General features: G+C 40.5%; 1 protein-coding gene across 1 annotated transcript; it reads left to right on the forward strand.

The window, feature by feature from the left end:
- Positions 1 to 2922: 2922 nt before the first annotated feature.
- On the forward strand, positions 2923 to 25047 carry LOC139711664 (ras-related protein Rab-3A-like). Its single transcript, XM_071623525.1, has 3 exons — positions 2923 to 3061; positions 16632 to 16740; positions 24301 to 25047. The coding sequence occupies exons 1-3, from the start codon at positions 2956 to 2958 to the stop codon at positions 24656 to 24658; spliced, it is 573 nt and encodes a 190-aa protein (XP_071479626.1). The 5' UTR covers positions 2923 to 2955; the 3' UTR covers positions 24659 to 25047.
- Positions 25048 to 25228: the final 181 nt, after the last annotated feature.

The following is a 25228-nucleotide window of genomic DNA, read 5'->3' on the forward strand; positions in this document are numbered from 1 at the left end:
CATTTTTTTTATTTTGTCTATAAGCCTATCAATTCTTTCATTCATTCATAATAATCAAGTCCTGCATAACATTTTGTGTCAGTAAAAGATAACATTGACTTTGACTTTGTGTTACCTGCATGTATAAAGTCTATTAATAATGTACGTGAAGCAACTGTTAAAACTGTGATTCTTTCTTCTTTTTCTTTATGGTTCATCAAGCTTCACTCTTGCTATTGAAGCCAACTTGAGCATGGTACAAAATTATTTCAGTTATCAATCAAAATAAAAAAAGGAAATGTGATTTGAGGGAAAGTTTATTGAAGCAATTTTGCTCACTGTTTTACTGCTTTGTTCTTGTTTCGTTTGTTTTGTTTTTCATTGCTTTACATGAACAAACCTAACTTCAGATAGGGCAGAGTGGGAAGAAGTGGGACAAAAATAATTGTGATTTCATGAATTTCCTCCTACAACTTTTCTGATATTTAGAATGCGGCTCTCATGTCACGGACCCAAATACTACTGACGCTAGGCCACATGATTGGTTGTTACTTCATATTCCTAAGAGTCTCATATTCATGGTATAAGATACATTGATTAAAAAAGGGGGGCTTCTGATTGGGGTGAAGTAGGACACCCCATGGGAGAGTTATATAATATGGGACTGTCACAGTGGTCGGGGTAAAGTGGGACAAACAGTATAGGCTAGACGATTATTACAAGTACTATCATAATATGTGTGTGCGTGTGCTTGTGTGTGTGTGTGTGTGTGTGCGTGCGTGCGTGCGTAGGCCCTATGTGTGTGTTTGAATATTCATACATGGAGAATTTTATCGCAAAACATGATATTTATCTATTTATTTTATTTATTCATTTCTAATCTTTTGTCAGGGTAGTCCATTCACCAATAAATAGTGGTCTTCCATGGAGCCCTGAATAATATTGATGAACATATTATGTACATTAAATAGCAAAACGTATATACAATACAGAAGATGACATATACAGTGTAGATACATACCAGCATACTGTACATTGCAAAGTAACATAAAAAAGTACATGCCACAGCAAGAGTTCACCAGAATGCCGAAATAACAATTAAAACGCTATTATACAGGAATGATAAAGCCCAGAATGAATTTCGTGTGTTACTTACAAAAAAAAAGTAGCAACTTTACTTAAACAATCTCTTAAATGAATATATGGAAGAAGCTGATCTAATTGAATGATCTATAGCCTGTTCCATTCAAGTACAGAGGATACGATTGGGCTGCACTTGTAACAATCAGAGCGAAATCTTGGCACACGTAGATTTCCACTGTCTATTAGCCTTGTATGATGTTCATGTACATCACATAGGCTTAACTTTTGAAGTGCACCTGAAGGTACGAAGGTGCTAAACCAGTTATGGACGCACTTTCATATAATCATAACGCGGCTGAAATCAAAACGTTTGTCTCGTGTCATCCATTTAAGACTTCTGAATAAATCAGCCGACGGTGTGTTATATGTTTTGTCCAAAATTATTCTTGCTGCCCTCTTTTGAATTTTTTCTAGCTTAGTTGTATGGGATTGAAATCTGCTTGACCAAACAACAGAACAGATATAATATAATATTAATAATATATAAAATATTTATAATATATGATATATTTATAATATATAATATATTCATAATATATAATATCCATTTATGGTCCATCAGAGAGAGTTCCATTAAAAGCACCCAGATTTAGGGAAAATAATGACAAAATCTTTGATATTTCTATCATAACTTTAAATAGGCCTACAGGGAGAAGTGGGACAGTGATGCTGATCCAGTTCACCTCAGCATCCCCAAAATTTTAAAATGGGGGCTAACATCACAATTTTATCTAATTGCTGCAAACTGATTAGTCATAGGGCTTACATAGTAGCATGCTAAGTGCCTGCTAAAGCCGTACGATTAATCCAGAGAGCACTTCACAGTGCACACTGAATGCAAACAAAAAACTACAAAAGAAGTCACAAGTGACCGAAAAAAAAAATAATTTAAAATTAAACTTTCCCGCAGAATTGTTACAGAGCAGTTACCATATGCTTGTACTCTGAGTTGTTAATGCGAAATGCCTAGCAGGTGATAAGACTGGAAAGCTGATTAGTTCAAACCTTTATGAGAGGTGTCCCACTTCTCCCGCCTCCCAGTGGATCTCCACACTCTCGCCTAAATGGAGAGGAAGGTATTATGATATTTTCTGCATGATTTACATTGGGCCTATACGAAGAGTTTTATCGCAAATAGACTAAAAAAAGTAGGGTCAAAGTCCATCATCAGATAGAGCGAAATATTACTTTTCCAGTGATACCTCACTTAGAACATAACAGGAATTATTTTTAAAGTTGTGATTAGAGAATATCCCACATTTTTTCCCATTATTTCTCTGTTTTCAGTAGCTTTCATTGGAAATGTCCCATTAAAACTCTTCGAATAAAACATGAATATGAATCGGAAGAAAAAAAAATGATGGGTTTATGGCTGATCATGAGGCTAAGTTTTGAAGGAAATACATGTAGTATTTTTTTTTTCATTCCTCTTTCGCGGCAGATGATTTGCAATTTCCTAGGAGAAACAGTGCAATTTTTGTACATGTATTTCAAAGACAGAGATACGATGTGTTTTTATCGATGAACCCCAGGTTCAAAATACCTTTTGTATTTGACAAGACAGGACACGCCCATAGCGTTCACTTATTACACGTATTATGACAACAATATCCCTGCTCGTGCAATGGAACCGAAGTGTAAGTCGAAGTTGTTATCCGCGGGTACGAAGCGGTGGTATCGACACTGCCGCCGGCTTTGCTGGCGCCGTGAGGATTGTATTTTTGTATCGCGATGGACGCGTATTCGCGCGGACATGGACCGCTGCGTCTTAAAATAATTTTATTAGGAGATGCTGGCACTGGAAAAACATCATTATTGAAGAAATACGCAAAGATGAATTCGAATGGAAACGGTGGATATGAAAATGCCTCCGACACCGTCATATGCAGCGTTCAACGAGATGACCAGCGAATAAACTTGGATATTCGAGACACAGCTGGTAGGTCTCTCAGTCCCACTCATTGAAATTTGTGTTTGTCTCTCTGCAAAAAATGATCTTAGACGTCACTTTGCTTACAACTTTACAAGTCACAGCAATTTGTAGAATTGTACGACGTTATGATTGGTATATGGTAGCTATGACACACACCAATATAAGAAAAAGAGTAGGCAATTGTGCACTAAAGAGTATTAAATTCATATACCCATTGGGTAATCATTGTTCCATTAGGCATTAATTATTAAGCCTACGACTAATAGTATACGAGATATTTTCTTCAGTCCAGACTAGATTCAGATAGACTTCTCTCAACGTTGGATTTTTGTTAAGGTTTTAACGACCGTGATGGGTTAGACCTGTTCTAGACTAACGTTAGACCCCAGACAATCCTATTCTCTCTCAAACTTTAAAGCGACTTGTTCGAGTAGTTGAATTTACGGCACAATTGCCGAATTTACTTATATTTTGCTTCCACGCCATCAAAAACTGCAGCATTTTGTATATGTACTAGCTCAGGGCCAGGGTGGTTCATCAAAAATGATGTGAGAACGAATGATAAGAATTTTGATTCACCCTCGCCTTGAAAAGGTTTAGATTCTAGTCGCCTTAGCAAAATTAAAGGGATTGAATGCCCCCCCCCCCATTTTTTCCTTTTATTTCTTTTGTTTTCACCAAAAAAAAATGAGGGGATGCATGCCCAGTGTGCACCTTCTAGGCCCCTCTGGATCCAACGCTGCTACATCACCCTTGGCCTTAGATAAAAAAAAAGAAAAAAAAAGTAGGGCCTAATCTGAATCTGATATTGGAGGAATGGCAAACTGCCTGACTTAACCCGTTTAGGACTAGTCCCGAGTTTAGTCGGTGTCAAAGGGTTTCTCAGAAGACGACCGCCATAATAATAAACCGAATACAGTGAATTATCGTTTCAACTCAAGTGGGTCATGCGACTCTTTTATTCAACCAAAGTACGAAAAGGAAGAAAAAGGAAGAAAAATACAAAACAAATTTTTTTTTGTATATAAACAAATTGTTATATTATCCTCCTTTCTGCTAAGTCCCTATATAAGCGCATGCATTTCTACGTATGAAAACCCCCCTATGAATCAAGTCCCTACATTATCCATGGCACTTTCCCGTTGTCGATAACCGCGCGATGCCTGTACAGGGGTGCTCATGCGAAGCCGGATCCTGGCGTCGGATACGCGGTTCACGCGAGGTGGCTGACGCCTGTTCCTGCAGTCCGTCGCGGCGTGAAGCGTATACGGGTGTGGCAGCACGGCGTGGCCGGATACACACGGTCGATTGGCGTGGGTATTGTCCGGTTCGCGTGTGTCTGCCTGGTTCTGTCCACAGCGGGGCGTGGGATTACTCGAAGACTCAAAGACTGGGCGGTATCCGACTCCGGATACGTCCTCGGACAAGTCCGGATACTCAGTGCCTGGATACGGACTGCTATGAATATAACAACAATCCCTTGTCAAAATACATTTCTACCCGACTATTAATCCTCAACTCCGATAATACAACATTTGTGTTCACCATTGCAGGACTGTGTTAAGGTACAAATGTATCCGAACATCCTCAGCTTATTATCACATTAACTTTCTTCTTTCCTGTTCATTTTGACCTTTCTTACAAAAAAATATAAAAGTTTATGACACATTTCGGTTCTGTTGCAATAAATTGCCACACATTGAAATGCATAAGCAAAGCTATACTCAATTGAATGAACCTCTGCGAGTAATTACAGTAAGTAATTACTGCGAGTAATAGGAATTAATCTACCAAACAATAAAAAATCTCTCCCGTAAAAGCTCACTCTTTTCTAGCTGCTTTTACTAATCTTGCATATAATTATGCTCTTTACACTGTATCTCTCGTCGATTTAACATTCATATCCGAATTTCAGAGAAACCAGACTTTCGCTTACCATTAATTTCTGTGTCTGAATCGATTCACAGCTACGCTTTATCGATCCTCATACATATCGTCCTTGGCGTAGATATGTGTATCAACACAAATCGATAATATTACTAATATCATGATTATGACAATTATCAGAAAAAATGTCGTAGCAATTACACCAGCAACAAAACTCATCGTTCAGGATTAAAATCTAATTGCCATTTCTTTCACTCAAGTGATCTCATTTTTGACGTAATACAAATAACCTAACCCTCTCGCTACCACACCAGTTCTCCTTCTGGCTTAAATATTTTGGCTCATTACGTACATAAAAACAAACATCATTTCAAGCTATATTTCAAGAACCTCACATGGTGTATTTACTTTATACTCTTTAACATTAACATTTCTTTATTACTATTCTAATCAATTAAAAGAAAAGGTTTCTTTCCTACCGGGTGCTAAATTGAGTAATAATACCAAATTCTGCAAACTTACAGCTTCTCGGTTCCTTTTCCTTTTTGAGTGACGGCCAGCGGTGTCTACGGGGAATGCACCAAGCGACGCAGCCGAATTAAATGCAATGATGCTCAGGCCCTGTTCTTGGCTTGTCAACCCGTCTGCGCACCTTCTCGCCAGCAAGCCTCAAATGCAACTGTTCACTCTCACTGCTCACTCACTTCACACTCACACCCTAACCATACATTCCTGTCACATACTATTCAAATCGTATTTAAATTATTATTCCAAAATATTTGTCTCCAGATCACCAGCTCCCTCTATTGACACCAAAACAAACTATACTCTATCACCAATGTCAGATTCATTTTGACAATTTACCCCCTTTTTCAGAAAATATTTTGGTGAAATTAGATTGCCCGTGTGACATTATCATTCTACGTACTCTGTGTATAAACAGAAAAACGCTGGTTTGGACATTTCTCTGTTACACCTTTTCATCCTTGTCACTGTTTACCTGACTCCTTACTGATCAGTGCTACTGCTGGATGCGACTCATGTAGTCGGCTCCAACGTTCTCCTTCCCCTTGATAGCTTCGATCCGATAACGGAACGGCTGCAGAGCGAGAGCCCACCGCATCACTCGTCCGTTGGCGAGCTTGCCTCGCCGCATAGCAAGGAGGGGCTCGTGGTCGACTTCGAGGACGAACTCCTTCCCGTAGAGATACGGCTCGAACTTTTGCACTGCCCATATGACAGCAAGACACTCTCTCTCAATCGTCGAGTATCTTCGCTCTCGATCGAGCAACTTCTTGCTGGCAAACGCTACTGGGAACTTTTCGTCGTCAAATTCCTGAAGTAGCACAGCACCGATTCCGTTCTCCGAAGCGTCAGTTCGGAGGAAGAAGGTGCGATCGACGTCTGGGAGATGCAAAATGGGTGCATTTGCAATCTTCCCCTTTAGACACTTGAACGCATTTTCTTGCGCTTCCCCCCATCTCACCTGGTTTGGTTCCCCCTTCCGAGTCAGATCGGTGAGGGGTACCGCGAGGGCCGCGAAGTTCGGCACGAACTTTCTGTAATAGTTCGCTAGGCCAAGGAATGAGCGGAGTTGCCTCTTGGTTCGCGGTCGTTCTGCCTGCTTGATGGCCTCTACCTTCTCGGTCCGCGGCTGGATCTTGCCTCTGCCGAGTTGATGCCCAAGAAACTCCAGGCTCTCTTGCCCAAGCAAACACTTCGACGGTTTTGCCTTCAGACCTGCCTGGCGAAGACGCTTGAAGAGCTCTCGCAGAACCTTTAGGTGTTTTTCCCATGTGGTGGTGTGCACTAAGATGTCGTCAATGAAATTGTGCACGCACTCCATCCCTCGAAGAAGCTGTCGCATGATTCGGCTAAAACTAGCCGGGGCGTTTATCAACCCGAACGGCATGGTTCGGAATTGGTATAAGCCGTTTGGCGTCACGAACGCCGTGAGGGGCTTAGCCCTCTCTGTAAGCGGAACCTGCCAGTAGCCTTTGGTCAGGTCTAGCTTACTGAAATAATTGTCGTTCGCCAGTTGGGCGAAGATCTCATCTTGGTCGGGAATAGGCTCGGCATCTGGTACCGTGACCAAGTTGAGTTTGCGAAAATCGCAACAAAATCGGTTCGTACCATCCGATTTTTTCACCAATACTATCGGCGAAGCGTAAGGCGACGATGATGCTTCGATCACTCCGAGATCGAGCATTTCCTTTACCTCGTCGTCGACTACTCTACGGAGAGCATGCGGAAGCGGGTAAGGCCGGGACTTGATCGGTCGTGGATCGGTTAACTCGATGTCGTGGCAGCCTAGATTCGTCACGCCAGGCAGATCAGTCAGGACATCGGGAAAGTTTCCGATCAGTCTCCTCAACTGTCGGCTCTGTTCGTCAGACAGAGTGCTGCCTAACTTTACGTCGGCTACCGTTTGCGTCTGCGTGAGTGTTGGCGTCTGGATGAGGTGCTCATTCGACGTGGGTTCGGGGCCGAGGTCGTCGACGTCCTCGTCTCTCTCGTCTTCCTCGATGACAGATACGCCAGCGACGTCGTGGCTTACCAGTCCTGCTGCATCCTCGTCGTGGCGGCGATGATACTGCTTGAGCAGGTTGGCATGAAACGTCGTCGTCCTCGTCCCGAGGTCGATCCGGTAGTCGAGCTTTCCAATCTTGCCTACTACCTTAAAGGGGCCCTTCCAGTGCATTAAGAGCTTGTTGTGGTCGGTTGGTAGCAGCAATAGTACCTCATCTCCGACTTTGAATGACCTGGGTCTCGCCTTCCTGTTGTACTGCTCTCGGTACCTGTCATGGGACTGTTTCAGATGTTCATGCACCATTTTACATGTGTCCTCCAGTTTCTCCCTGAGATCCATGACATACTGATATGTCGATTTTGTTTCTGGCTCTGGGTTGTCGTCGGTCCATAGCTCCTTCACAATCATCAGAGATCCGCGTACGGCTCGTCCGTACAGGAGTTCAAATGGCGCAAATCCCGTACTCGCCTGTGGAGCCTCTCTGTAGGCAAACAACAACGCGTCAATGTACCGATCCCAATCCTGGGGACGCTCTTCGCACATTTTCTTCAACATCTGTTTCATGGTCCCGTTGAACTTTTCCACCAGACCATTACAGGCCGGGTGGTACGGAGTAGTGGTGATGTGGCGGATGGACATCAGTCTGCTCACCTCCTTCATTACGTCGGACATGAACTGCGTTCCGCGATCCGTTAACATCTCATGTGGGAAGCCTACTCGTGAGAAAATCGTGAACAATGCTTCCGCGACTGACGTGGTGTCGATGTTTCTAAGGGGTACTGCTTCAGGATAACGAGTGGCGTAGTCCATGAGTGTCAGTATGTATCTGTTCCCACGTGACGTCACCGGCACTATCGGACCCACAAGGTCTACCGCCACGCGATGAAATGGTTCGTCTATCAAAGGCGTGGTTCCGAGGGGGACTTTGCTCACCTTCCCTTTCTGCAAAGAACGCTGACACACATCGCAGGATCTGCAGTACCTGACTGTGTCTGCTCCAATGCCGGGCCAGAAGAAGTTTTGCAAAATCCGCTCCGTTGTCTTGTGTGCGCCGAGATGGCCTCCGAGTATCGACTCGTGTGCTAGACTCAGAATCTGACGTCGATATTTGCGAGGAACCACCAGTTGGTTCGAGACTTCCTGCCGCTCGCCGCATCCTGCTCTGAACTCGCGATACAGCAAGCCCTTTTTCGCAATGAAGCGTGACTGATTCCCATTTCGGCTCGTCTTCACCTCACTACTCTCCGCTTGTTGTCGAATTTTCTCCAACGATTCATCATTGCTCTGCTCACGACGAAACTCGTCGGCTGTTGCAATGTCTGCCTGCCGTGGCACTTTCATCGCTTGTTGAGGTTTGGCTGCCTCCCTGCGCTGTGCCCTAGTCTCCACGGCTAGCCCACTATCCGCCTGCCAGCTGCTATCCGGGTCGTTAGGCTCACGAACACCTGCAACATTGCCCAGAATAACATCGTACACAGGGTTATTCATGCACAGTACTTCTAACTCACCAACGAAGAAGGGAGAATCGATCATGACGGTGGCGACTGGGAACTGCTTCTCGGAGCCGTCGATCAGGATGCATGTCCGTTGCGATCCGGTCATCTGATCCGCTCTCACCAATTCCGTGCGCACCACCGCTGTCGAACAACCGCTGTCACGTAGTACGTCCACGTGCGTTCCGTTTACTATGCCTTTTCTCACAGGCATAGCTCTAACTGGCTGCTCTCCACACGCAACACTCATCAGAGGCAGATCCGAATCCGCTATCCGGATATCCGGACTTGGCTCTGCACAAGAAAAACATGAATCGATTACGAGGCATGCGTTACCGTGCTCTGACATTTGACGCTTACCCTCTGAACCGCTGCTACGAGTCGATACCGGGCTAACATCTGTCTCATCCGGTCGACCAGCTTTTGCTCCGGTTCGCATTTCCGGAGTGCGGTTGTCGGGCTTCTTGTCGTCAGCTTTCCGGTTCGGATCCGGTTTCTGTCCACCCTGGATTCCGACTGCAGCCTTTTCTTTCCTGGTCTCTCGGCTTCTGCAATACCTGGCGATATGCCCCTTCTTTCCGCAGATGAAGCATCCGTCCGGGCGGGGAGTCGTTGCTCCTCCCGGTTGGGGTCGAGCATCACCTGTGGAAGTGTTAGTACGAGATTCAGGTTTAATGTGACCTCGGGACTTACCACCCGTCTGCCCTCCGAGATGCCATCCCGAGCGGGCCTCAATGAACCTGTCGGCGATATCCACGAAGTCGTCTATGTCAGTCGGCTGTCTCTCTTTAATGAACGTCTCCATATCCTTGGAGCAGACGTTGTAGAACTGCTCGATGAGCACCAGTTGCACCATCTCCTCGAAGGTTGGCTTGTGGCCGGATAGCTCCAACCATTTCTCGAGATAGCTCCGTATCCGTATCACGAACTGCGCTGCTGTCTCTCCCGTTTCCGGCTTTGCCCCACGGAATTTCCGTCTGAAGCCGTCGCTAGTGAGAGAGTAGCGCTTGAGTACTGCGGCCTTTACTCGGTCGTAGTCTTGTGCCTCGTCGTCATCCAGTCTCGAGTATGTGTCTAATGCTTTACCTGTCAAAAGAGCACTCAAATGAACGGCCCACACATCACGTGGCCAGTGCTGAGCATTAGCGTACCGTTCAAACCTGTGTAAATACACATCTAGATTATCTTTCCCACACTGAAATGCTGGAAGTTTTGGAGCCCTAACTGTATTTATTTGAACTCGGTTACTACCTCCCTCTTCTAACCTAGCTTGTTCTAACTTAAGTTTCAGTTCAGTCAGTTCCTTCTCTTCCTTCATCCTCTGTCGCTCTTCCACTCGTGCCTCTCTCGCCTTGTCCTGTTCCGCCTTAATAAACTCTTGCAACTCTGTCCCCTCTAACCCTAAGGTCTGCCCTACCTTGGCTAACTTTTCTAGATCCATCACAATCACTCTCTTACTCTCGCACAGGGTTGACTTACCAACAGAGCCTCACCGGCAGAACATATACCCGGCACTTCCAAAAGCAGACGAGCGCGTGAATGACGGTGCTTTCCCCGTGGGCACAGGTCGGAAGAAGAACTAAGTGGAAGCTGAAACACAATCAAAATATCCACAGAATTATACACTGAATTATCAGGCTACAATTACAAATATATCCTCACAACAGTAATTAAATTACTATCAACTGGGAGAGATTAATTACAACTATCGAGACAATAGTGTCACCTATCCGATACCCCCTCTAACAATTTAGAATTATTTCGATAGGTCCCTTCGTGGTCGCCAATTATTGTCAAAGGGTTTCTCAGAAGACGACCGCCATAATAATAAACCGAATACAGTGAATTATCGTTTCAACTCAAGTGGGTCATGCGACTCTTTTATTCAACCAAAGTACGAAAAGGAAGAAAAAGGAAGAAAAATACAAAACAAATTTTTTTTTTGTATATAAACAAATTGTTATATTATCCTCCTTTCTGCTAAGTCCCTATATAAGCGCATGCATTTCTACGTATGAAAACCCCCCTATGAATCAAGTCCCTACATTATCCATGGCACTTTCCCGTTGTCGATAACCGCGCGATGCCTGTACAGGGGTGCTCATGCGAAGCCGGATCCTGGCGTCGGATACGCGGTTCACGCGAGGTGGCTGACGCCTGTTCCTGCAGTCCGTCGCGGCATGAAGCGTATACGGGTGTGGCAGCACGGCGTGGCCGGATACACACGGTCGATTGGCGTGGGTATTGTCCGGTTCGCGTGTGTCTGCCTGGTTCTGTCCACAGCGGGGCGTGGGATTACTCGAAGACTCAAAGACTGGGCGGTATCCGACTCCGGATACGTCCTCGGACAAGTCCGGATACTCAGTGCCTGGATACGGACTGCTATGAATATAACAACAATCCCTTGTCAAAATACATTTCTACCCGACTATTAATCCTCAACTCCGATAATACAACATTTGTGTTCACCATTGCAGGACTGTGTTAAGGTACAAATGTATCCGAACATCCTCAGCTTATTATCACATTAACTTTCTTCTTTCCTGTTCATTTTGACCTTTCTTACAAAAAAATATAAAAGTTTATGACACATTTCGGTTCTGTTGCAATAAATTGCCACACATTGAAATGCATAAGCAAAGCTATACTCAATTGAATGAACCTCTGCGAGTAATTACAGTAAGTAATTACTGCGAGTAATAGGAATTAATCTACCAAACAATAAAAAATCTCTCCCGTAAAAGCTCACTCTTTTCTAGCTGCTTTTACTAATCTTGCATATAATTATGCTCTTTACACTGTATCTCTCGTCGATTTAACATTCATATCCGAATTTCAGAGAAACCAGACTTTCGCTTACCATTAATTTCTGTGTCTGAATCGATTCACAGCTACGCTTTATCGATCCTCATACATATCGTCCTTGGCGTAGATATGTGTATCAACACAAATCGATAATATTACTAATATCATGATTATGACAATTATCAGAAAAAATGTCGTAGCAATTACACCAGCAACAAAACGCATCGTTCAGGATTAAAATCTAATTGCCATTTCTTTCACTCAAGTGATCTCATTTTTGACGTAATACAAATAACCTAACCCTCTCGCTACCACACCAGTTCTCCTTCTGGCTTAAATATTTTGGCTCATTACGTACATAAAAACAAACATCATTTCAAGCTATATTTCAAGAACCTCACATGGTGTATTTACTTTATACTCTTTAACATTAACATTTCTTTATTACTATTCTAATCAATTAAAAAAAAAGGTTTCTTTCCTACCGGGTGCTAAATTGAGTAATAATACCAAATTCTGCAAACTTACAGCTTCTCGGTTCCTTTTCCTTTTTGAGTGACGGCCAGCGGTGTCTACGGGGAATGCACCAAGCGACGCAGCCGAATTAAATGCAATGATGCTCAGGCCCTGTTCTTGGCTTGTCAACCCGTCTGCGCACCTTCTCGCCAGCAAGCCTCAAATGCAACTGTTCACTCTCACTGCTCACTCACTTCACACTCACACCCTAACCATACATTCCTGTCACATACTATTCAAATCGTATTTAAATTATTATTCCAAAATATTTGTCTCCAGATCACCAGCTCCCTCTATTGACACCAAAACAAACTATACTCTATCACCAATGTCAGATTCATTTTGACAGTCGGGCAAGCGTAAACCGTCCTCAACGGGTTAACAGAGCCTAGTGTAAAGAGAGCTCGAGAGTGCAGGAAGTTTCCTTTTGAATAAAAACAGTGTGATCATGATGATGGGAATTTGAAGTGCATCGTTCTACAAAAATCAAAATGACAACAAGAGTGAACAGAAAGAGACTTTGACTCTACCAGGTTTAATTCTGTTTGTTTCATTTCAGTGCTTTTTTAGAATTTATGTGTCTGAGTAGCAGCATACATTACCATTTGATTAGCCTACTGTAATTTGGAAGTTTTGAAGCTCTGTTAGTATGCAGGGAAACCTCAACTATCTTTAATTGCAATAAATAATTGCTTTTGTACAATTTGATAAGGAAACATAAGTAGAAATCCTTGAATATGAAAGTTTGATTTTCTTGGCATTATATTTTTAGGTGATTTTGATGTTCAGTGCACAGACAAATTATTGGAAATTGAAAACAAACAAACAAACAAACAAAACACACACACACACAAGGGCAATCAGTACATGTGTGCACTGTCTGTAGTGCAGTAAAACTAGAGCTCTAGTATTGTTGTATGATGTCATTTTTTTTCAAGGTTACCCAACCAAGCTGTGTACCAATCGTGTTATCATAGACATCAAATACTCCTTGAACAGCCATCTGGTGACTACTGATGATGACTCACATGTTTGATAGGATCAGTAGTGATGTCAATCCATTCTTTGAGCACATGGGATTGTACTACTGTATGTATTCTGTTTTGTAATTGATGAGAAAAAAATAAGAGTAAAATCTGTCACCTGTGTCATGGCTTATATTTGGCACAGCCAATGAGCTGATGTTGTTCTTTTTCTTGTAAATTCAGTTTGCATTAAGTACTGTACAACAAAGTCAAGGGTCCGAGGCAGTAATAAACTGTACTGTAATCATCGCATCGCAGCACATCGTCTAGTCAATCATGTTGAACAATCTTTAGGTTTCCATTTACACAATTAAATGATGAGTACCATAATTCATGATGAAAAAAGTATCAATGGTACAAAGATTTCAGAGGTGATTTAAGGGTAAATTGAGAATTCATCGTGTAGATTTATTATGATAAATTGAGGAGCCTGAACTCTACTCAAGAGTAAAGAGGAATTCTCTCAATTTCAAGACCCAGTTACTTGTAATCCAATGAAATATGAAAAATACAAAATATGAAGAAGTATACACACTAAAAATACTTAGATGTTGATACATGCAAATGGATAGTATGTAGAAATGACACAAAGAAGCAGTGAACAAAGTGATAGAAGAGAGTGCTCCAAATAAAGAAACTCGGCTTTTACGGATGTGGATCCCTTGGTAAAGAATGTGCATGGAACATATCATATCTATTTAAAATGTGTCTTATGTTAAATAAACATATTTTGTCAACAGTACACTGAAATACACTGTAGTACCAAAAAATACCTATTTAAAGTAAGATATCATTATAAATTTTTATGGTGCTTCAGATGATGTAATCTATTTGATTTTATATACAAGTAGATGTTTAAATGGATGCTAGAAAAGCTCTGCATCTTTCATAGTTCTTTCCATACTTTGGTAATCTCTACATATAACCTCAATATTTGAAAATAAAAACTACAATTTGAATTCTGTCCCTTTATCTTCATTTCATAGGAAAACGTGTCTTCCATGGACATCAATTGATGAGCAGTATAGGGTCATACATCTATACATTTTCTCAGATATAATGATGTACAGTACCGTACACTGCAAAAGTAAATTTATAACTCACTGGTAGTTGTTATGACAATGTACTTGGACCTGCATCTTAATGGCAACTTCACCCTTTCTGAGCCATATTCAGCAATTTGCACACAATACAGTGTATTATCCTTTGTCACAGAGAGTGCTTGAAATCGTTATACCGATGGACAGGGATGTCTGGTACAACAGCCAATGAATAGAGTTTAATCGCACCTACACCGTATAATCCTCCTATCCCCATTGTGCTATTTGACCTGAAGTCTTACCCAATTGAGTTGCTACAACTGTAGCTGTATGTTCACACAATAACCTGTAGACATGCACCATCATGGCAATTATCAATGGTGCAGTCTACAGTCAATCCACGAGAGACATGTGAAATTGCTCCTAAACTACATCATACATGTAATGTTAAATGTACTTTAAATCCATTAGGGCACCACTTCATGAAAGATTCCAGCTCTTACAATCTGTCAGTCTCTGACAATTTTTAGTAAAATCTTGGTTTTGACTGGCTGAGAAGCTCTGGTCACTGACTGTTACTATGTTGATTATCAGAGTTGTCAGAGTTGTCAGGGCTGACAAGTTGTCAGGGCTGACAAGTTGTCAGGGCTGACTACTTTCATGAAATGGTTTCATTGGCATTCCCCATTGGTAAAAGGTAACCATTCATGATTTTTTTTTTAAAGTGAGAATAGTAGAATTTCTAGATATTGTAGACTTCTGTTGATTACTTCAATCCCCTGTCGGGGTATGAGAGTACAACTAAAACATGTTATAGAATCTTCATAGTAAATAACGGGTTACACACAAGAATTATCGGCATTTAGATCGTGCCTCAAAATCTAATTTAATTTGCTACAGTTCACACATTGCTCCCAAACACCCAAAACTTGAAGTAAAGTCACTTGGGTCTCCACTATCACTCATCGTCATCATACTGTATCTGTGGGCCAAGGTATTGCAGGTTCTGCTTGCATGGCAAACCCAAGTGTTGTCCTTCAGGTCAAAGCAGTGAGATGTGGGTGGGGTTGGAGTGGGGGAAGAGGCCAGAATCTTGCACATAAATACACTTTTTTTATGCTCAGAAGGCTGTTGGCCCATATGAAAACATGACTCATATTGTAAACAGATTTCATCATCCAGTGCCCATGACCAAAATGCTAAATGTTATACATCTGACTGATTGCAGCCAGCTTATTTCTTGTACAACAACTGGACCTTAATGAAGTGTTGTGCCCACAGCATTCAGATAAACATTACAACAGATTTTGTCCAAGGATTGTGAATTGTTAATTCTAACCCCATACATGTGTATGTCTATGTTGTTTAAAATTGTTTTATTGATCTCCATCCATTGCATAGTGTAAAGTGATTATACAGAGAACAGAAAAACCAATGCTCAAGTCAACTGCGAAAACATCAGTAAATAATGACCCAAACAGCACATAAAGTAATCATTTCAATGTGATTTGAAGTCATTGAATGAGTAAATAGACCATGTCATCATATTATCATCTTGAAAGTAAAATCATTTTTAGTAATACTAGGGCAAAGATGGGAGACAGCTGATGAGGAAACCCTTTTTTCCATGCACAGAACCACCCCCTCCCAAGTCCCATCACACACCTATACAATGTACGTACATAATTATACACACACTTGGACTTTAATATCCAAATTTTAATAAAGATTACAGATACCATACTGTTAAAACAGAGTAGCATTTAGATGATATATCCATAGCAATTGTTCTTGTCAGTGAAAATCTACAGAGATGTATGGTTTGTTTTTATTGGAATTTTTTTCAGACAGTTTAGAGTATAAAACTGGAACAGTGTGGTATTACATTTGTATTACAAATCCCAAGTTTAAATACGATCGTGAAGGACATTGATGCATTTCTCAGTACAGTACCGGTACAGGACAAAATAGAGCGTAGATTTTTTTCAAGGGTGTTTGATGAAATGTTCAGATACAGCCCAGTTCTCTTGTCTTGGCAAAATGTCTGATAAATAGCTGCTGCTTCTTTGTTTACAATCCACTATTTGTATATAATTGCTATCAACTGTACAGTGTTTGCAACGTATCCACAAAGCCTGCAAGACACGTGAAGGCAATACCACTCAGTAGTGAATAGATCGCCTTTACACAAAAACCAAAGGGTACCATGCAAAGCAAAGTGGAGACTTGTGAATCAAACCACTGATTCCTATTTTCTCTTGCCCTCGCATTGGCCTCCAGGTATGGAGAGGTATCGAAGCCTGACCAAGTCACACTACCACGGGGCCTCGGGGGCGCTCATCCTCTTTGATCTGACGGACGAGAAATCCTTCAACAATGTCATTCACTGGTAGGTATACTTTCAAGACATACAATGTAGGCCTAGCTCTTGATCAAACATTGTTTACATTGTCACGACCACAACAGCATCTTGAGATAGCCTGGACAGTGATGATGGGACAGTGTAAGATAGAAATGGTGTTTTGTCTGTAAAACAATGTTGTTGTTTTTGTCGAGCCCACCGGAGGTGAGGGGAGACAAGGGATCGCCTGCGGCGTCTGTCCGTCCGTCGTCCGTCCGTAATGCTACAAAAACTTAGAAAATAGAAAGAAGACAGATCAACAAATTTTAAGGATGCTTTAAAGATTGATGCATTGTTTGCTGTTGTTATTGGTCCTAACATTGTTGAATGTAATCAATTCTACCTATTGCTGTTGATCACATTTAATCATATTCTGGTGGCAGTATCATTAGCTCCTATACTTGAGTTTAAAGAGAATCTGTGGGCAACAGTGACTCCACCACCTAATAATCTGTTCCATCTTTGATTCATTCATTTCTTTTACCAATTCGTGCAGCTGTATCGTTTCCCAATGGGCGTCTGAATTGCATTTATATAAGGTTTATGATCTTGAACATTGCACCCTGGATAATTATTGGCTCTGACCAGATAACATGGGCCTCTGTAGGCCAACTGTACATTCAGTGTACTTTAATGGTTACACCATCCAAAGATACTGAATACAATCTAACTTGGAAAAGAAATATAATTCATAGAAAATAAGATCACATGACGTGAGCTTGATAATAACTACTACTTGTGTAAATAGCTGTGGTAGATACATTGCAAATTGACAGTACAATTCTTATGACCTCTTTCTCTACAAGGCCAATCACATAAAGCTTGGCATAAATTTAAGATTATTGTACTGTGCTTTCCTTCAAAGTTTACCAGTAGTCTAGTGTGCATTTGTCATGGTGAAAATTCCCATCCAAGTTTCTGAGTTAAGTAAACATTTTACAGCATATAATTATTTGTATATGCCAAGATAACTGTCAAAATCTGACATGATCCCTCAAAGTTTTATGAAAGGAGAGGATGCCATTTGCTGGCATTGTGAAATTCTTCATCTCTGAAATTCTGATAATTTCATTTAAAAATGCTCTATGTTGTCAAATGCATCTAAGCACTTTCATTAAAACATAAAGGCCCGCATTCAGGAAGGTGGTACAATTGAAACGATGGTTTAAACCATGGACAAAAACCATGGAGCGCCAAGTGTTGCACGGAATACTTCGTTACGAAATTGGTCATTTCGTTGAAAAAATGATCGTTTTGTTAACGAAATGATCATTTCGTGGACGAAATATTCATTAGTTACAAAATGTTGTCATTTCGTTACAAAATAATCATTTCATCAAAGAAATGACTGATTTCATAACGACATATTCCATGCGACACCTGGCGCTCCATGGTTTTTTCCATGGTTTAAACCATGGTTTTATTTGTACCACCTTCGTGAATTCGGGCCAAAAAGTACCATTCTACTAAATCTTTTTGACTTTCCTTCATAATTACTATGTATGATGCCTTTCACACTAGTCGATTAGAGCCCCACCCCCCTCCCCCCCATCAAGAAGAAATTGTACTTCGACCCCATGCATGTGTATGCCATCATAGCAAGTGTGTTTATCATTGTGTGCTACAATAGTACTTTGTAAGCTATCAATATTGTGACTCTGTAAACATTGCATAGTTATACAACTTGTAGTCATAGAAAGAACAGGCTTCAACCCCATATAACTTGTACAATATTGTACTTGTACACGTACATTGCTTCGGCAAGTTTGTTAATCATTGTGTGCTGCGATGCTGTACTTTGCAACCCATTGCTAATTGTGGCTTTCCAAACATAGATTGCTGGTAATTGTGGAAAGGGCAAGCACCCTTTTTAGCTCTATTAAAATTGCAGAAAAGCCTACACATCTATAGGTAGCTGATTCTACTATTTTCATACAGAAAGCAAACTTGGAATCAGAGTACAATCATACAGAAGACTACACAACAGATCTGCGTTGAACTGCAGTTCTCAAATCTGTGGAGTATCATGCACACACAATATTGTAACACCATGTACAGTGTACAAGGTACAGTGAACATGGTGGACATTTTCTTAATTGAAACTGGCTTTAAATTGTTTCCATGTGCCACGTTCGCACGTCCGACTTTACCATAGTCGACGGCATGCCGTCTTCGCATATTCTGCTCAAACCCACAAATCTGCCCAAACCGATCGATAAATTGCCAAATGCCACAGTACAACTAAAGCTTTTCTTGAGCTTCTTTTCATCTCACAAGATATAGCTTGCATTTTATGTGGTGACTGACTATCAAGCGATGTTCCTCTATAGGCTTGCGTGTAAACTCTTAGTTTGTGTCACAGTTTTGTGTGCAAGAGTCATGCCTTTACTGTAAATGTATTGTAGCTAATACTGGTCATTTCAAAGAAGACAATCATCGATCTGTCATAAAATTTACATCAAAGCAAAGCTTGGTATTTTCTCTACAACTTCGCTCACTATATGTCCAACTGAACAGAAATCTTAAAGAAGTTACAAGGATTTGAAAAACAGAATGTTTTCTCAAAGTATGATTACTTTCTTGGCATCTCAAAATAATGTGGCATACGGGGGGTTCCTACCATGGCGCCTAAAGAGTTGAAATACATGTAGCTCAGAACTTTTGAAGGAACAATATTGTCCAGTTGTAGGTAGATCCTCTAACAAATACATGTATGTGTGTCAGTAGCTAATTCATGAAAGATCAGTACTATGCATGCATCTCAGTCATCAGGGAATGATTTTTAAACTCAAATTTGATTAGCAATTTCAGCTGATGAAAAATATCTTCAATGATATCCTGTACACTTCGATGTAAGAAAACTGCAACACAAAAGTTAGTTTGTATAGCAGTGGTGTAAAATGCATAGCTCAAATTGCGATGCGATGCCAGGAAAATTATTCAAGGGAATAATTTTCCTGGCATTGCAGGGCTGCAGTCATACAGTAGCATATAAATTAACAATCCAGACTCCAAACTCTCACTCAAGTTTTGCAGCCCTGTGCTAATCACAATTCATTCATGTAGACTACCCCTGTAATGATGCAAAGAACATTGCCATCAACAACCAGAAAAGATACATGTCCCCAATGCTTGCCCAACAGAGCAACAATCTATTATTCATAAAAGCTGTGTAGACTCTATTGACAAATGTGTTCTGGAATTAAACCGTGCTAGGAGAGGTGAGGTGAACATTAAAAAATACAGTGTATTGTAGTCTGTAGGTACAATGTGTATGTGAAACACAGTGAATTAGATATTATTATGGTAAAAAAGAATATTGATAATTAATTGACTGTTTAGTTGTTAAGAAATGTTATTTTGTGTGTACAGAGGTTGTATGTCACTGTGAAAGAGGATCTCCCATCAATTTCAAGCTGCCATCTAAGATCCCCCCTCCCCCCCCCCCCCAAAAAAAAAAAAAAAAACAGTCTGATTCAGGAACAATACTTGTACATTACGTGCCAAACATGTTGTCATATCTTTTAGAACTTGGATGCATTCTTCCCCTTTTCAAACTCTGTTTCATTATTGGTAATTCCATAACATGCTGTCTAGAAAACTTGTACCTCACATTTTCTGCTGGGCATTGACAGCAACCCATGACTACACACAAATTTCGCAGCTTGAGGGGGAAAACACACAGCAGAAAGAATGTGAAATATATTCTTCGATTGTTACATGCTATGCAATCAGGTTGTACATAAACAACTGTACCAGACATCAAGTACAAACATTGTAGCTGTTTGTTCAATATTTGTAGGCCATACATGTACTTCATAGTCACATGAACACTGGCTGACTGCAAACTGCCTAGAGTGGACAATGCTAAAAAAAAAGACCTTGCTGTATACACTGTAACTGAATGAACTTTGCATTTAATAATAGAGGGCATACATCCACTCCGTGTTCAGAATTGTTCTATCAGGTAAGAGTAGAAATAGGCACACAAAATAGCAGATTGTTTTTTTCAATATCAGACATAAGATTAAGAAAATTTAAGAGGGTTGTAAAAAGTTTATCACCTGCATATATAAATCTTGACTTTTAAAGTAAAGTAAATTTTCTCACGAATGTGAAATGAAACCGAAATGATGACTCTTCAGAAGAAGGGGTTGAATTTGCTAATTAATTGACCAAAAATGATATTTACATTATAATATTGCATTTCGTATCTTATTTTTCTTACAAACCAGCTGGAAAGTTGTGAGGCGATGATATCATTGCCATCTAAGTTGCATGATATGCAGTTGCATAGGATCTGCAGCAACACTCTTCGATGATAGCATTACATGAGCAATATACAATTGTAGAAATTCCTTGATAATGGCTCTCATGTTACGTTTTACTACCCATTGTGATGAAATGTTTACCGTTCTTTTTGTTTGGTTTGGCTGCGTTTATATGCCCGGATGACAGTTATCATCTTGATGTTGGTGATAAGCACTCAATCAGGGTATGCAATCATGACTTTCTCACTTTAAAAAATTGTAACTTCTAAAAAAATGCACCAACTGACTTAAAAATTCACATGCAGCATGCCAAGACATTGATCAGTAATCACATGTGGTAAGACAATAGCTAATTTCTTCTCATTTACTGTTAATTATTGAAGATTAATTACCAAAAAGTCCCCCAAAACCCACGTAATGCGTCAAAAAAAGTGTTTTACAACTTACGTAAAATCAAGATTTGAGGTCCATATTTTAAGTCTACCCCTATGTGTTTGGTATCAAATTAATGAATTTTTTCCTGGCATTGCTTGCATGCAATAAAACACAGTGGTTCTTTTAGCTGGAGAAAAAATTATAAGGTCTGAAGTCCCATCCTGGTAGGAGTGTAATGCTGGCTTATTTTTGTGACATTGTGACCTTTTAACCCATGCTGTACAGCTATACATGGAGAAACAGCTTATTTTTCTGCTTTTCCTGAAAGTACTGAAGACACACTACAATATGGTGCGCTGTTTGCCAATAAATGTTCAACCAGTTTTGAGGTTTGAGCCATTTTCAAATGCTGAGTAAAATAAGTGCAGCTGTTTTTCAGTATTTTCAGTGAGGTATATCCTAATTTGACTACTTTAAAGAATCTTTTCCCCTTATTGAATATCCTTGTTTTTTTAACCATGAATTGTACATAATTATGTAGAAATCTATTGTGTAAAAATTTTAGCAAATTTGAGCAATAGGAACTTATTTTTTTATATTTTTACAAATTGCTGAGCATAAAAAAGTGCGATACATGCCCATGTTATACTGCATGAAGGTCATATGATAAGTGTTCAGTGTTCATATTTCAATGCTTGTTCAATTTCTAAAGATATCATAAGCAAAAACATAGTATTTTGGCTTAATATGTCATTGTTTGAGTGTCACAGCTTGGATATCAACTCAAGTCATCATAAATCTCACATTCATTCTTCTATCTGTGTTTACAAATATGAAAATTGATCCAAACACTGCATGCGCACATTCAAGGTCAAACTGTACAGATAATTTTTTGATGAAAAATATAATATCTTCCAAAGTATTGTGTACCAGCCCTAATTTCATAAAAATTTGTAATAATGGCCACTATATGTCTGCTACCTATTCCTGAAAGTTTCGCCTCTTCACTCTTTGGCAAAAGTGAAATATGATAAAATATGTAAAAGTGGTTTTATTTGAATTCAAAATAATGCCTACAAAATTGATCATCCATTTCGAGAAGTGAAAATATGAGATTCATTCATATTTTGTGATATGTCATGTGCTGGTGGTGAATGAAAGGGATATTTATCAGGAATATCTAACAGCAATATCAGATGATAAAAACATTCTCCTTTTTTTGAATGAATTTTTCCATTAGTCATTTCAATGTAATTCGACACCCCTAATTTAAATGCTAATTTATGCACAGTTTAATGCAAAATTTTGACTCTTTCTTTACATGAAATGAAAATTTGAACACTCAGCTACAACAAACAACAAAAAAAAAGCATTTTCGCCAAGTTTTTTTCATTTTTGCCCTGTTACACAATTGCATACCCTGATTGTGCTATTGACCTGTTACATGCCACCATTGCAGATTTGTTATAAACGTCAGTGGATATTATAAAGCCTTGAGAGTGAGTTCTAGCCTTACATGATGCAGACATGGGGAAACTTTGTCTCAAAAGACACAAAGTGTTTGCAAATCAAACATGTCTTTCCAGACTCAGAGCAGTGCAACTTTATAGGAGTATCTTCCAAAATATTTACTTTACTCTTGTGGGTATCCTACTTGTCAATGCCATGCAGCCTATTAATGATTCTATTGCACCACTTTGCCCTCTTGAATTCAGGGAACTGCAAACAAATGTACACTTTACGTTGTATGAAGTCCCTACTGAGGACTCGTTGAAAAGAAGAATAAAAATGTGGGGGTTTTTTGTGCTTGGCTGATGTGCTTGGGGTCAAATTGGTTCGTTTCTTATATTGTGATATCTACTTCCGCATTCAGAAATTATGCCTACAGATATTTTAATTGGGTAGCAATGAATGGGATACCAATTAAGGAATATTGGCCCTAATGATTGCAATATTCCCTGGTATTCCACAGATTATAGCTATCCAATGTAATTATTATCATGTGTAATCATTATCTAGAGAGCATTGTTAAACTGTACAAAAGTAGTGCACTTCTACTAGTATTTGAAGTTGACTCTGCATTGAAAAAGGAGTGACTCGCACTTGCTAGTGCTACAATATGCAACTGCACATGTACAATGTACATGTACAAGTGTGTGTACACATTTAGCAAAGTTCTAAACTGTAAAAATTGATATTTTCGCAGTACTGAAATTCTTGTGCATTTTGCGCCCCCAGAAGCTACAAGCGTGTACAAGGTTCGTAGTACAAAAATAAAAGCACTTGAATATTTTTGCTTGTAATTATGTTCCAGTATTTGATGTCTTGATTTCACAAAATTAAAAACATGTGAAACTCATCTTACCTGGCCGAGTGTGAAAAATGTTGTATTCATAAGATAATGTCTTCAATCTGTTTTCTGCAGGTACTTCATCGAAATCGTTTTCCCTACTTACTTTTAAGACTAAGGTACAGCAAATCCAGAAATATTTGCAGCATCAAATTTTCGCGAATTTGGGCCGACAGCTTTTCTTTGTGGCATGAAAATTTTTGTGAATTTCCACCTGCATCCAATGCATATCATGTAGACAAGAGCTATATTTTTGGGGAAACTTTGCTCCTCGTGAAATTCCAAAAAATTTCATGCACACTAAAATTTTTGGTTTTACAGTACAAAGTACAATGTATGGTTACTGTACAATGTACAAGTACCGTACGTAGATGACGGCTTGCTCTGTGTATGTTTAAATGCAAGAGAGCAGTTTGATTTTCGTGAGAGGTGCTGGCGCAATAAAACATTTTATCAATACTGGCATGGTGAATAAAATGGTATGGTCAAGTAAGCTGTTTTCTTTTTTCTTCTTTTCTTCCCGTTTTGTCTCTCCTCCCACTGTGGTTCCAGGATGGACGATTTGAGCCGGTACTCAGACTGCACTGTGCAGACGCTCATCGTCGGAACGCGGTGCCACAGGCCGGACCAGCGAGCAGTCAGTGCTGACCGGCTGGCGACCTTCACGGAGAACTTCGACGTGGCGTCCATCGAGGTCAGTGTGGAGGAAGGCACGAACGTGATGCAGGCCTTTGATCTCCTCCTGGATCGCATCCTGGAGGCGCGCCCACAGCTCCTGCATGGCGAGCAGCCGTGCTTCCAGTCCGTGCCCCGTCTGACAGAGCTGGAGCCAGAGAACGACCTGTACACCAACTGCTCCCAGTGCTGCCCGCTGGGAAACAAGCCGAAGCAGACAGCGGGCGTACGATGACAACAACTAACTACAATCCATTCCGCATCAATAAACTGATACGCCTGGCGGGTAGAGATGGATACCAGATGTACATCTGTGAATAGTAATGAAGCACATCAAAAGGGAAAGGGATGCCAGTGGAAGCATCACGGAATGGCTGTGAGGTGTAGCCAAGACTTTCGATGCTGGTGATAAGTGTCTTTGAGCTCTGCAGGGATTCTGTACCTCACACAGTTCAGGACCCTGATACAATACCAGTATGTGGGATGGTTATTAGCTACAGTATCAAGGATTTTTGGTTACCCCATTGGAATCCCGCCTAGGGAGCTGGCCACACTGCTCTAGGCAGTTCTCTGCTCCATTAGAGGAGAAATAATCAGCTCGACTGACATGCATACACTGTAATTACAATGAGAGACATGGCCACTCCAGCTTTTTATCTTTTTATTTGATGTTCTTCCTTGGATATGGCTCTTTCATACTTTTCATGACCACTGGTAGTCATCTACAATGTGTAGGGTAGACCAATCTTCCGGGATGTTTTTACCCTAATTGTTTTATTGGAAGAGGTGTGGTGTCTCTTTCAAG

Source organism: Diadema antillarum, unplaced genomic scaffold (assembly GCF_040938485.1).
Source record: "Diadema antillarum isolate AM-2024a unplaced genomic scaffold, OU_Dant_1.0 seq00001683_RagTag, whole genome shotgun sequence".
Classification (NCBI taxonomy): domain Eukaryota; kingdom Metazoa; phylum Echinodermata; class Echinoidea; order Diadematoida; family Diadematidae; genus Diadema; species Diadema antillarum.